The following is a 15,875-nucleotide window of genomic DNA, read 5'->3' as shown; positions in this document are numbered from 1 at the left end:
ATGACGTCAATACGTCATGTACCTACAAACTGATGCAAGAATCTTGAAAATCGGACTACAAATAATAAAGTTATAGATTGTCAAACTTGATCAAAAATTTTGGGTGGCGGAATTTTGTGCCGGTGAGTGTATATTCGATCGCTTGGTTTGTATGATGGATCGCTTGGTATGAAATTATGCAAACTTCTAAGTCACGTTGACAATAATATGGATGAAACTTGGTAAATTTCTAAAACTCAGAAACAAAGCAACATTCAATGGAATTGAGACACTCAGGTTTTCCAAAGACTAAGAAATTTCGTCTTCAGAAATTTGCTGGACAAATTTTTGCTTCAATTTTTTGGATTTTTAAAGATACATCATGATTGATTTTTTGTATAAATAAAGGTACAACAATAATTACTATACGACACTATTAATTATTTTACGAGAAATAAATATGGAGAGAAGACGTAGAAAGAAAAGGTCCAACTACATTTTGTTTTTGAAGGATACTGTCCAAAAATTTCAATTTTACATTTAATAAATTTTTGAAAACAACTTCTGTGCTTCATGTCGATACAATTACATATTGCTATATTTCATACAAATCTTCACGATAAATTGGCTAAATAATAAAGTCAAACAAGGTGCTCAGTGTTCTTTAGTCGATATAGCATATTTCACGAGAATATTAATTTCTTCTCTCAATAACCGATGAATGTGGGTTAAAAAGGTAACAGTGCTAAAAGGCGAAGGTATACACTAAGTACCTAACCTTGGAAAACGTTGGAAGTTCATCGCAACTTCACAAGCCTGAAAAATAAAACAATCAGGTGTGGGGTAAAGGGCTGAATAGGTAAAATAATAAAACACTTAAAGTTAGGAATACCAGTGACAACTTGATTGCCTACTGTTTGAGCTCAATAAGTAATACACAAAATGTAATGCACAAAAATGTTTTAGTTGTATGTGTAATCAGAATAATAAATTAGTATTTAGTGTTTATTACTATCAATGCTTAATAATTAAATTACACGCACATTGTTAAGGGTTGAAAACGAAAACAATGGTTGGACATATTAGAAAACTACAATCGACATGATTTACTCCAACCAGGGATTCAATAATGTCGTACTCACGTAAAAAGAGTGCATGAGGACAGAATCCCAAAACAAGTACAAAACTGGAAACCACAAGGTAGAAGAAGAAGAGGCAGACCGAGGAAAAGTTGGCAGGCAGAAATAAACAAAGGCACGGATGAAATACATCTGCAAGTAGATCAATGTGCGGATAGAGAGGAATGGCGAAAGGGTATCAGAAAACGGAGAACGTCTTCAATTATAGTATGATATAATTGATCTAAATCTAAATAATGGCATAACCCACACATCCAAAGTGAAAGTTATGCTCCAACACCAAATTGTTCTATGTGGTCCAATACTGTTCAGAAAAAAGTCACACCATTTTGAGCGTCGGGTTTGGAGGGGAGAGGGGGAAAAATCGGTAAATTCGTAGTTTTTTACGTTTTTCGTCAATATTTCTAAAACAACGCGGTTTGGCATGAACAACCTTCTATACAAAAATGTTCTACATTAAATTTGAAGTAAAAAAGGCCCTACGCATAATCCTTCTAAAATGAACGGTTCCAAAGTTACGGAGGTAGTATAGTATAATTGGTCCAAAAAAGGCCTAACCCAGACATCTAAAGTAAAAGTTTTCCTCCAACACCAAATTGTTCTATATGGTCCACATATTGTTCAGTAAAAAGTTACACCATTTTGAGCGTCCGGTTTGGGGGGAGATGGGGGAGAAGTCGGTAAATTAGTAGTTTTTTTACGTTTTTCGTCAATATTTCTAAAACTATGCTTTAGCGTAAACAATGGTCTATACAAAAATGTTCTACATAAAATTTAAAACAAAAAAGGTCCTATACATAATTGTTATAAAATCAATGGTTCCAGAGTTACGGAGGGTGAAAAGTGGAGGTTTTCGATACTTTTTATATTATCTGAGCAATTGATGATGATTTTGGGCGGTGAGGTTGACGTTTCTTCAAGGGTTTATCACTAACATATCATCGGCCACTGAAATAGCAAATTTTATTTACAAAACACAATCCTGTTTAAGAAAATTTCTATAAATTGCCCAAAGAATATAAAAAGTATCGAAAACCTCCACTTTTTACCCTCCGTAACTCTGGAACCGTTGATTTTATAACAATTATGTATAGGACCTTTTTGGTTTTAAATTTCACGCAGAACATTTTTGTATAGAACATTGTTTTTGCTAAAGCATAGTTTTAGAAATATTGACGAAAAACGTAAAAAAACTACTAATTTACCGACTTTTCCCCCATCTCCCCCCCCCAAACCGGACGCTTAAAATGGTGTAACTTTTTACTGAACAATATGTGGACCATATAGAACAATTTGGTGTTGAAGGAAAACTTTTAATATGGATGTTTGGGTTAGGCCTTTTTTGGACCAATTATACTATACTACCTCCGTAATTTTTGAACCGTTCATTTTATTATGCATAGGACCTTTTTTATTTCAAATTTAATGAACATTTTTGTATATAAGGTTATTCATGCTAAACCGCATAGTTTTAGACATATTGACGAAAAACGTAAAAAACTACGAATTTACCGATTTCTCCCCCCTCTCTCCCTCAAAGCCGATGCTCTAAATGGTGTGACGTTTTTCTGGACATCATATGGACCATATAGAACAATTTGGTGTTGGAGGATAACTTTCACTTTGGATGTCTGGGTTTGGGTCTAGTTATACCATACTATTAAATGAAGTTCAAGTTAAAAAGTTTACAAAATAACATTACACACTTTTATGAAAATGACATTTCCTTGCAATAATCATCTCAGTTTAGAACTAAGACAAAGCGTGGTTAATTGCTATATATTTGGTATGTACTTTTGTATGGTGCAGAATTCTGGGCACTAAAAGTTTCAAGCATGAACAGAATTGAAGCATTGTAATATGGATTCATAGACGGATGCTGAAGATACCTTGGACAGCAAGAAATACTAATAAGGAAGTACGAAGGAGAGTTAACAAATATAGATAATTGCTAAAGACTGTTACACACCGAAAAATGTCTTATCTGGGACATATAGTGAGGGGAAGTCGATATAAAATATTACAACTGATCCTTAAAGGCAAAATAGAGGGCCGTAGAGGTGTAGGAAAAAAACAAGTGTCTTGGTTAAAAAACATTCGTGAATGGACTCAGATATCAAATGCAGGACAATTATTCCTCGCAATCTTCGCAATGGTGATCGCCAACGTCGGATGATTCTGATTTGGTACGTGAAGAAGAAGAAGAAGAAAGGATTCAGTTCACTCCATGGCGTATTATTTAGCAGAAATTCTGCAATTAAAACATAATTTTAACCATGAAACAAAACAAACTGGCTACGGCTAGTTTTCCTCTTTTCTTGGACTCAATCCTGAACTTTCCATCCGGATGTCTAAATATTTACTTCATATGAATAGGGCAATTAACCACTGAGTAAAGTTAAAATGAAAAAAGTGGTCCTTCGGAGCCGGATTTACACTACTTTATATTTCTTTGTATTTTAAAAACGATTTCCGAGATATCACTAGTTATTAGAATTTTATTATTAATAATGAAACAGTAAGCAATCATGTCATCTTAGGTATCCCTTCTAAACTATCTCCGAATCAAGTTAGATCTACCGTTAACGTCAAGAGTAGCAGTAAATTTGCTTTTTCCTGCTGCGTTCGTAACGATACAGGCGTACTCCCCTCTATGATGCGGTTCTACCGAGTTTATATTTAAGATACTGGCTTGACTCCCAAAAGCAGAGGTGGAGATGCCCTTGGAGTGATGAGTTATGTGATGGGTGTTATGATACCATTTGATTTTTAACGGACGGTCGCCTTGAGGGACGTAGCAAGTCAAGATGGCGCTATCGCCTGCGTTTAGCGGACCGTCAAATTGAAAAGGGCTTATGACAGGTGCCACTGCAAAGAGCGTTGAAGAAATACTGTCATTGATGTATCGTTTACCAAAAGCATTTGTTTTTTACGCCTGATTATCTCTTAAATGGATAGTACGAATTGTACTGAAATAGGTACGCCTATTCTGCAATATGGAGATTTCAAATTTGATGATTGCAACGTTGCAAAATTTACAATTTTTCTGAAATCAGTACTCACTTTGGGTTTTCAATACAAAACACATAAGAATTTATAAAACTAAAGCCGGATTTATGTTACAACCGGGCGTGGACGGGGAACGTTGAAGAATTATCTGATATGAAAAGCATTGGCTAGTTTATTCTACAACGGAACGGGGTGACACCGGGAAGTGCCGAGGATGTGCGCTTTCTATTATTCTACGTGCCGTGCCGTCCACGTTCCGGTGTAAGGTAAATCAGCCTTAAACCAGCAAGTGTGGAAGAGTTAAGGCAAATAATTATTTATAAATCCATATTAATTTCTAAAACGCATTCTACCATCGTTTAGGATACTGTCAAATTTACAACGGAAGACATTTTGAACACCTAATTAGGTAGACATTAAGTTAGCAATGTAGTAAACTTTGAAATTATTATGTTCAAATTTATTTGTTCTTAGTTTTAATCAAAAAATTTATTGAGACGATTAGGCGTTTGTAGGCTCTTGTTCTATTTTTTTAAGATGTTCCTGACTACATAAAATCGAAAGTATTGTACACGATTGAACTGGTATTGAAGTGGATATTTCAGTAAAGATACAATATACAGACACAATATACAGGGAAAGTATAGGAATAAACATCGATGGTGAGATGTTTAGTCATCTACAATGTGCAGATGATATTGTTCTGATTTCAGATGATCTAAAAACTGCCAATGATATGTTGGATGAACTTAGAGATGCAGCACGGAAAGTAGGTCTAAATTCTAATTACCAAAAGACAAAAATGAGGACGAATTTAGTTCCGAGTCATCCTTTACATGTAGAAGACGTCGAAATTGAAGTTGTTGAGAGCTACATATACCTTGGACATATGGTAAAAATTAGCAGAGACAATCAAACTGTTGAGCTGCTAAGAACTCTGGGATGGGCAATGGGCAGTATATGGAAAACTGCGTGACATTTTTAACGGTGATATACCTATCAGCTTAAAAAGAAGAACATTTAATCAATGTGTTATGCCTGTTCTTACATATGACGCAGGACATCAATCTCTAACAAGGACGTCTGCATGAAAACTACAAGTGGCGCAACATAGAATTGAAAGATTATTGTTGGGAATAACATTGAGAGATAGAGTAAGAAACGAAGAAATTCGTAGAAGTGGTGTAGAAGATATTATAAAACACATAGCCAAAAATTAAGGAAGTCGGCAGGACACGTCGCTAGAATGAAAGATGATAGGTGGACCAAAAAAATCTTGGAGTGGAGACCGAGACCGGATAGACGAAACCCGGGTAGACAACCCACTAGATGGACTGACGACATAAAGACGATTTGTACCAACTGGATTTCAGCAGCGCAAGAGAGATCTGAATGGAAGTTTTTCGAGGAGGCCTATGTTCAGCAGTGGACGACTATGGGCCGATGATGATGAAATATACAGGGTGTTGTATTTAAAAAACCAAAGTCGCTAATGATATCAGAAAAATGGCAAATCTGGCAACGTTACAAACATCAAATTTGAAATCTTCATATTGCAAAATAGGTGTATCTTGTTCCTGTATAATTAGAATCATCCATTTAAGAGGTAATTAGGGATTTCCAAACTTTTAGTTCACTCTGTATTATATCAATTCCCTTCAAATGATTTTAATTTATCGTTAAAGACTTGCCTAAAATGATTTAGTAAGCGATACAACAATGAGCGTACTCAAAAAAGTTTTCTTCTTTTCGCCAGCGTCGAAAAACGAAGCTAATCAATAAAACACATGGGCCTCCCTTAAGCTTATAATCAATCACGACAAAGAACAAAGAAAACATTTTGTATAATGATGTCGATAGTATATGTGGCTGCCGCTAAAAAGCATGAGTTGCTGATGCTGCAAAAAAATCTTACCTTCAAGAACAATTAAATTCATACGCTGAAAGAAAAGTTTCATGAGAAATATGTTAGTGAGAATTTGTATATAAACAATCACAAATGAGTAGCAATACGAAAATACAATAATATATAAGGTGTTCAATTCAAAATAACAAAATTGATGACGACTTCCGGTGTAAGCGGAAGTGACAGAGAACTATAAATATTTTATACTTAAGTGTAAATCATGTAGAGTTACACGGAATTGCAAACTTTCAGATCTCAAATATACCCAAAATGTCACGGGTCCAACGCATTTGAAACATAGAAGTCTTAAACCGAGTAGGCCAAGGCGAAGGTGACTTGACGAACATAATAAAGAGAAAACTCTAATATATGGAGCATATACTGAGAGGTATCAGATACTGGAGACTACTAGGACTCAACGGAAAGATTGAGGAAAAAAGAGGAATTGGTAGGAAGAAATATCCATGGCTCCGAAACCTTCGTCAATGGACTGGTTTATCAACAGATGAATTGTTACATGACCCGCAATATCGAGACCAATATCGGCAAATTGTCATGGAAGCTACCCACGCCTAAAATCTGGACACAGTACTCAAATAAGAAGATGAGAAGTGCAAGAATTTATCGCAAACTCATTTGAAATTGTTTGTATACATATATTCACTGGAGCATCAGTTTTCATTTAAAAAAAATTAATAAACAAGTACGAAAAAGTACAATATACTATTCGAATTTGTTTAATTTTTTTTAATGATTTGCTCTACTTTTACAATTTTAAATAAACGCAAAACCCCTGAAAAATTGGTCAAATATAATTTATACACTACCACAAAATTAAGAGTATTGCTTGGTAATATTGCTATAAAATCTTGATAGTCTTAAATTTTCCTAAAGTCTTTTCCTGTTAACGCTATTTTTATTTGGTCTATGTGTTTGACTTTCTCAATACAGTATCATTCAGTTGGCTTTGTCGTGAATACACATTTTTTTTCATAGTCATAGTTTTTTTGTAAAACTCTAAAATCCCTGAGAATAATTTAATATCTTGTTATATATATTTGGCGCCCAACGTGGGGAATAATATTTAATCTTATGACATCAATTTTTTTAATTTATAAATTAGGCATCGACAATATATATTTTTCTCGTTTAACTTTATTATTGTTGGTATTTTGTAATTAAAAACTTCTTTATTACTAAATGCTACTAACGATTTTACGACCCAATTTGCTTCATTTGGTAAAATGAGAGGCGATTCTTTGATTTTTCGTCATTTAGCATCTGCTTCTTTGAAGGCTATTACTGAATCTTTATATTGAACTTTATAGTAATTTTTCTATCTATATTTGCATATCTGTGATCGATCATATTCGGTGTTTTTATTGTAAGGTCGATGTTCATTTAATCTGACATTCCTTGAATGAGCTGAGGTTTCACTCAGATTTTTTTACATTCTACGTCTTTCATCTGCATAATAACAAAGTTTTGGTCCAAATTACTGCCGTTATGTAGTATTACAAACAATATTTTGTGGTAGTATATATTAAGAGAAATAAAATAAGCGACTCACCCATGACTTGAACTTCTAACGATCCTCTGGCACTGTATCCTTGGGAGTTCTTGGCGACGCAGACGTAGGTAGCTTGGTCAGATGCTCTTTCGACGTTCTCGATGATGAGGGTACCATTTGGAAATACTTTCTGTTTACGGTTGATTGGTAGCAAACGCCCATCTGGAAATATAACGATAGTGTATTAAGAGGTGCCAAAACCTGTCAAAAACCTAAATGAGGTCTCATCTTCTACCAGAGGATAAGTCTTCTACCAACTTTCGCAAAGTTTTTTGAAAAGATCCTTATATTATGCTTGAAATAGAACCTATTATCTTAGAAAATAACTTAACACCAAACTGCCAATTTGGCTTTAGACAACAACATGGTATCATCGAACAAATGCATAGTGTAGAAAGTAGTCAGAACAGCTGCAGATGTCCTTGAAAATAAGTCCTAAAATACAGCTGCCTTCCTCGACATCTCGCAAGCACTTGACAAAGTCTGGCGTAATGGTCTAATTTCCAAAATCAACTCACAGCTACCTCATTTCATAACAGATATGTAGATCCTATTTAATTAATCTTGGCGAAGCTTACACTTCCATATATCCGATCTCGGCAGGAGTCTGTCAAGCCTCAAGGTAGTGTACTCGGTCTAACCCTATTTTACTGTACAGAGCTGACATCCCTACCACAACTAATATTACGATTGCTGCGTATGCATTTGATACTGTTAGAATGGCCACTCATGTGAATCCAAGATTAGTATCCAGAAATTTACAAAACTATTTAAACCAATTAGAAAATTGTTTAACTATGGCGTGCCAAAGTCAGTAATACTAAATCAAGTCACATCACGTTCATGTTAAAAAGAGAGAACTAACTGCCCTCTGATACTTATAAACCCAAAATTACTGCCTGTTAAAATGGGAAAAAGATATATGGTCCAAACAACTACAACTGGGCATAATTTACAACAAAATGTACTGGTTTATGAATCGAACGTCAGGTTTAAGTATCTCGAATAAATTTCTTCTCTATAAGGCAATACTATAACGGGTCTGGATGTACGGGATTCTAATCTGGGGAACTGCCAATAATGCAAATATGCAAAGACTACAATCTGAAGTCCTTCGTGATTTGCGAAGGACTTCGTAATGCATCATGGTATGTGCCAAACTATGTTATCCATCATGACCTGAATTTTGAAGCTGTTGAAGAAGCAACCGTCACTCAGGGTACAACCTACTTCTATCTCATCGAAATCTATTGGCCAACGATCCCCTGATCCCATCACTGCTTAGACGACTAAAAAGGTTCGATCCTCTAGATCTGTCCACCTCAATAAATTAGATAGAAGTTGCTTGTTTGTATGACAGTCAGAAAATTTGTAATGTAAACTAAATATATGTAATGGATTCTCACCACTGGGTGTAGCTCCCAGTGTGTCATTCTTTTCTATCTCTGCCAAACACAGTTAATAAGTAACTGTGCAGTAAATAAAGGTAGTTAAAAAACTTGTAACGATTCAAAGAAAACTTTCAATTCCGCCTTATTCAGACAATCTTCCAATTTTTCTGTTTATCACTTTTGATACACCCAGTATATATAAAATCATTAGCTTCAAAGAGAACTTGACTGAAAGTGAAGTCTTATCTCCCCACAGAATTGCACTTTCTCGGCAAACGTAAATCGCCTTTTAATCTTCGACCAATTGAATACGGACACCACAAAACATTTCATCGTGTCGAAAGATTTCTTCCGCCAATAACGAAACAATTCATCATGCCTTCTGCCTACACTCTCTAAATGCTGACATCGCTTTTCGGCAGTTTCCAGTAGCAATATGGGCCATATTTTAAGTTAACAGAACTCTCAATTCCACGGGTCTAGGACGTTTCATCGCCGCCAGTTCATCGCCGGCCGATTCATCGCCGGCCGATTCATCGCCGGCCAATTCATCGCCGGCCCGTTCATCGCCAGTCAGTTAATCGCTAACTGATATATTTCCCAATTTTCGACCAATTTTCGACAGTTCCATTTACTTGATCATAATTACTTGATTACATTTACTTTCGACAGTTACATATTTAATCTTTTAATAGACTGTTAAACTTTTATAATATAAAATATAATTTAACACTACAAATTAAATACTATTTAGCATCAAATTTAGGGGAAGTAAAATAGAACAGTAAATTAATATAGCAATATTTTTTTATCTTTTTATTTGTCATAAGTTTTGAACTGAATTTAACGTCGTGTCGTGTCATCTCCCATAATACAAAATCAACTGACTAACTGGCGATGAAATGGACTGGCGATGAACCGGCGGCATTGAAACGGCGGCGATGAACCGGCGGCGATGAAACGTCCCATTCCGCAATTCCACAACAACTCCAAGCGTTTGCAGGCGTTCCGGAATAAACAAATCCAAGACGCTGTGGAAACAGGGTTCGCCAAAACAAACAATGACAATATTTTTAAAACGGCAAACTGCCTTTCGGATATTTATAAGGCAATAAGGCGTAAACCTTTAGATAGGAAGCTATTGATTTTATACATACTAGGTGTCTCGAAAGTGTAAATAGAAACATTGAAAGGTACTGGTTTCTGAATAAGACGGAATTAAAAGTTTTCTTTGAATCGTTACAAACTGTTGTCTTGGAGAGAGAGAAATAACGACAGTAATTTATCTAGTGGAGTACTCAGTCACCTCTCCCCATGACAATTTCCTGGAACATCGCTAAACTGAAAACTGTTAAGTGTACTCACCTCTTTCCCATACGACGGCTTCCACAGGATGACCAGCAAAGGGACAGTGCACGATCAAGGTACCTCCGGCAACTATCGCCTGCTTCTCCATACTCCTGACGAACGGCAACCCGTACACGTTAATCCGCGCCGAATGGTCAGCCGAACCCACTTTGCTACTCGCCACGCACCTATACAAACCACCGTCGTTGGTATGGATCGAACTGATATTTAGATGAGACACTACATCACCATTCACTGTAACGTATTGGCCGATTTGATACACGTCACTGTTCGCGAGACGACGACCGTATAGTTCCCACGTGATTTCGGGAGTTGGGTTGCCGGAGGCGATGCACTTCATGAAGACTGAATTACCTGAAACACACATGTTGGTGAAAATATGGAACAAAATCCACCGAGCGACTGGTGGTACTTTGTAACGTGTCAAAACTCCAATACCTTACATCTTATCAAAATTTTCGTTATTTTATTCAGTTTTTTTTAGAAAACACCCAGTATATGATTTTAATCTCTGTAGAGTCCCCCAAAAATTATATTAGACCGCCAATACCTTTCTTATAAAACAACCGTTAGATTCAACTGTAATAAACACTTTTAACAGAGGCGTAGCTACCGCCGTATCAGCCGTATCAATTATACGGGGCCCCCGACATTCAGGGGCCCCAGCGCGGCATGTCGAAACAAAATTTCATTCAAAAAATTGAACAAAATATTCTACAATTATTTCACTATTACAACGCTTTGAACAGTGTATATAGTATTTTTACTACAAAAGCGATATTACGTAGGTAAAAATTTTTGACGTAAGAGAACTGTCAAAACATTAGAGTGTGACTTTTCATTATTGCCATGTTTATAATAAGTTATAATAAACATGGCAATAATGAAAAGTCACATTCTAATGTTTTGACAGTTCTCTTACGTCAAAAATTTTGACCTACGTAATATCGCTTTTGTAGTAAAAATACTATAGTACATATTATTTGAAATGGATACTTTATCTATATAAACTATATTTATGTACAGGTACCTATCTATTTTCTGCCTCTCGCCTTTCTATAATTACAGAGCTTTCTTGTTTTCAAGCTACTTTTTATGGTCTATTCACCGTTGATTGTATGTGACACATTGTATAATGTATAATGCCAAATTTCAATATCTGTAATCGCTTTACCTTTGAATATTTGAAACATTGAAACATTGTGACATTGTGTATTGTTTGCGTATATTTTCGTGTAATCTGTTCTTTATCTATAAATTTTATTTATGTGTATCTAAGAAGTATTTGCCGGTCGCTCGCCGTTAAAGTATAGAGCTTCTTTGTTTACGTTCATTTTCTATGTGCATTTACCCTTGGCTTGAAAAAACTGAATCTGTTTTAAAACAACGAGTCTCAACAATTCAAATATATTTTTCGACTTTGGTTTATTAGAGTTTATTAGGTTTATTATTATTATCTATATTTGGGTTTTATACGCAGAACTTATTAGTTTCTAAGGTTGTATTATGCAATTTGTAATTTATTTAAATTTTGCAATATACAGGGTGTTTCATTAATAATTGGAAATAATTTAACTGTAGATTCCTGGGCTCAAAATATTAAGATTTAAACAAAAACAAAAAACGAAAACTGGTACGTTTATTCCAGAGATGGATCGATTTCATCAATTGCAAATTTCTAGTACCGATCATATGCGTCCGTTTTGGGTAGGTCAACAGATATTTTATCGTATTATTTTTTGTGTGTTTAATTTTGAAGCATTTTTGACACTAGATTATTAAATTATGAGGTATTCTAGTACTAAAAGTTACTCTTGCTTTAGATGGGTAAAATACACCGTTTTTTTTTGAAATTTTTTTCAAATTTTGTTCAAATTCAAAAAGCGAAACATTTTCAAATCGATTTTTCTAGAAGACGGTGTATCCTACCGACTTAAAGTAAGAGTAACTTTTAGTACTAATTAGAATACCTCACGATTTAATAATCCAGTGTCAAAATGCTTAAAAGTCAAAAACAAAAAAGTTATGCAATAAAATAACCGTTGCCCTACCCAAAAAGGACGCATATGGCCGGTACTAGAAATTCACAATTTATGAAATCGATTTATCTCTGGATAAATAGACGTACTAGTTTTCGTTTTTCTAAATATAATTGTTCTAGAGGTATTTTAAAAAACTGATTAAAAGTCACCATCTTCAAAGAATTTTAGCTCTCTTAGGAAGCATTTTCGGAGTAGGTGATTTCGGTTATTCCTTAATATTTTGAGCCCAGGAATCTACAGTTAAAATATTTCCAGTTATTAATGAAACACCCTGTATTGGTTTGTTTTATTTCATTATCTTTTATTCTGTAATAATATTGACGATTTTTGTAATTTCAGTAAACTGTATTTGTTATTTTTTTTACCTAATCTTTGTAAGCTTTGTCCAAAAAATTGTAAAACTTTCAGTGACAAGAAAGCATATTTCTATTCTATTCTATATAAGCGTTTTTGCTTCTTTTGTTGAAAATTTTTTTAGCACTATGTCATATCAGTTTTGGAAAAGGGCCCCGAGATAAACTTTGATATGGGGCCCCTGTGGGGCTAGCTACGCCACTGACTTTTAATTGGGTTACCATAATATAATTCTCCGTTAAAACTACCAATTAGTTGTTTTAACTAGAATTGTCGGTGGTTTTTGTTTGCAAATATACAAGATAATCCCCCAATAAAAGCGCCGAAAGATTATCCTGTTAGTTTGGTCGATTACAGTTTTGTTACGTTTTGTTTAAAAATGTTCCCAGAGGCTGTTCAGACCATACACCACACACCAAAGGCAATGGTATATTTTTTATTTGAATCTTCTTCTGTAAGTTATGTCGCCCAATCGGATGTTAAGTATCGTCATCATTATCTTTACTCTATCTACCGTTGCTCTGTGAGTTCTATAGAACTGCATTTAAACCAGTCCCTTAAATTGTTCAACCATGAGACTCTCCTTCTTCCTATACTCCTTTCTCCTCTTATTTTTCCCTGTATTATCAGTCTTAGCATTTCATGTTGCTGTTCCCTAATTATGTGTCCCTGATATTGTAACTTTCTTATTTTTATTGTGTTTTATTATTTCGTATAATTTGCCCATTTCTTGCAGTACTTCCGTGTTCGATTTCTTCTGCGTCCAAGCTATTCTAAGCATCCTTCTGTAACACCAGATTTCAAACGACTGCTAGGCCTCGATTTTTGACCCTTCGCTTCGTTATCGATTATTCGCTATCTGTACACTAAACAGATACGAAGCGAATACGTTCGATAACGAAGCGAAGGGTCAAAAATCGAGGCCCTGGTTCACAGATATTTATATTTATCAACCCTTTCTATAGGCACATTTCCCAAATGTACCGGGTGTCCCAATAAGAATGGCTCTCGGCCATATCTCAGGAACCGTTTATAGTAGAGCTTTGAAATAAAAAATTTTATAACAAAAGTTGCCTCAGGAAAAGCCTGGAAATTATTTTCATAATTGTGAGTCCACCGCTAGAGGGCGTAATTGAATATCAAAAATAAAAAAATCTAAATTTTACAAAATTTTCCTAATAAAGGGGCACTGGAAATCCGATTATTGTATTCTTCATCAAATTCTGCGCATATTTGATTTAACAAGTTTAACTCTAGCTTTGCAAATAAGAGGTGGGGGTGAGTGGGAACCTTGTTATGAAAAAATGGCTGTAAGTCCGGTTCTGCTAAATCAAATTTTGAAAACTGGGTCTTGTTGAAGACAGATCTTTTTCTTCAATGTAAGCGTGATAATTTTGAACCATCCTAATAAGTAATAAGCCAGCTGGGAGGCGTTATTTAATTTTTTTCAGCAATCTAGTTTCCTTTGGAAAATATTATATACAAGTATGCATTTTTAATCATACTTTATAAAATTAGATTAAATTAGCAATAAAATAGCGAAAACCGCATGTCGATACCTTTTTTCTATCTCAAGATATCTCGAGAAACGTGTAAATTTTATACATAACTGTTACTATCACCGGTAAGCTAAGTTAATGAAAAGTAGTGTGCTGTGGAAAAAAACAAAATAACATTTTCCAGATGTCAACGTATAAAAATATAATTAATTAAAACAACAATATAAAGAGAGACAATACTATTAAAATTAAATATAACACAGAACAAAAAGAACTACTTAGTGACGACCTAAATATTCAAATTGTTGCCCATCATACACTACTCTAGGATACATTATCCAGAGAATACTAAACGCCATTCAAAGCATACCGAAAGCAGAAATTGACACTGCTGTTCAATCTACTCTTGAAAGAGTAAATGTTTGCAACGAAAATGATGGGCAAAAATTTGAACGTTTATGACATCACTAAATGGTTGTTTTTATTTTTTTGTAATAGGGCTTTTCAACGCTTCTCATTTGTTTCGAGCCTCTGTCATATGCTGTATAATCCGTGTATAATATTAATATACGAGATATGAACGAGGCTCGAAACAAATGAGAAGCGTTGAAAAGACCTAATATACGTTGACAGCTGGAAAATGTTTCTTTGTTGTTTCCATAGCACACTACTTTTAATTAATTTCGTTTACCGGTGACAGTAACAGTTATGTTTTTAAATTTACACGTTTTGTAAGATATCTCGAGATAGAAAAAAGGTATTAACATGCGGTTTTCGCTATTCTGTTGCTAATTTTGTCTAATTTTGTAATATGGTATTAAAAATGCATGTTTGTATTTAATATTTTCCAAGGAACACTAGATTTCTGAAAAAAATTAAATAACGCCTTCTAGCTGGCATATTACTCAGTAAGTTGGTTCGAAATCATAACTTTTACATTGATGAAAAAGATCTGTCTTCAACAAGACCAAGTTTGTAAAATTTGATTAAGCAGAACCGGACTCACAGCCAGTTTTTCATAACAAGGTTCCCACTCACCCCCACCTCTTATTTCCAAAGGTAGACCTAAACTTGTCAAATCAAATATGCGTAGAATTTTATGAAGAATACGACGATCGGATTTCCAGTGCCCCTTCATTAGGAATATTTTGTAAAATTTAGATTTTTTAATTTTTGATATTCAATTACGCCCTCTAGCGGTGGTCCCACAATTATGAAAATAATTTCCAGGCTTTTCCTGAGGCAACTTTTGTTATAAAATTTTTTATTTCAAAGCTCTACTATAAACGGTTCCTGAGATATGGCCGAGAGCCATTCTTATTGGGACACCCGGTACATATGTTTGTTTATATAGGGTGTCCCAAAAGTAGTGGAACGGTCAAATATTTCGCGAACTAAACATCGGATAGAAAAACTGAAAAATACGTGTTCAATCATATTCAAAAATCTATCCAATGACACCAAACACCAACCCCCACTACACCCCCTGGAGGTGGGGTGGGGGGTAACTTTAAAATCTCAAATGGAAACCCCTAGTTTTTCTTGCAGATTTGGATTCGTTACGTAAAAGTAAGCAACTTTTATTCAAGACATTTTTTCGAACTGTGGATAGATGGCG

General features: G+C 34.8%; 1 protein-coding gene across 9 annotated transcripts in view; it reads right to left on the bottom strand.

Annotated features, from left to right (window-relative positions):
- LOC114337166 (cell adhesion molecule Dscam2) overlaps positions 1-15,875 on the bottom strand; it is a 477,141-nt gene that overhangs the window by 205,494 nt on the left and 255,772 nt on the right. For all 9 annotated transcript variants that reach the window (XM_050660810.1, XM_050660803.1, XM_050660808.1 and 6 more), the window contains 2 exons: positions 10,360-10,716; positions 7,604-7,765 (listed from right to left, as the gene is read on the bottom strand). In XM_050660810.1, the coding sequence (XP_050516767.1) occupies positions 7,604-7,765; positions 10,360-10,716 (519 nt within the window). The remainder of the gene's footprint in view (positions 1-7,603; positions 7,766-10,359; positions 10,717-15,875) is intronic.

The sequence above is a fragment of the Diabrotica virgifera genome, chromosome 9 (assembly GCF_917563875.1).
Source record: "Diabrotica virgifera virgifera chromosome 9, PGI_DIABVI_V3a".
NCBI lineage: Eukaryota > Metazoa > Arthropoda > Insecta > Coleoptera > Chrysomelidae > Diabrotica > Diabrotica virgifera.
The sequence above is the reverse complement of the archived record's forward strand: the minus strand, read 5'-3'. Positions and strand labels throughout refer to the sequence as shown.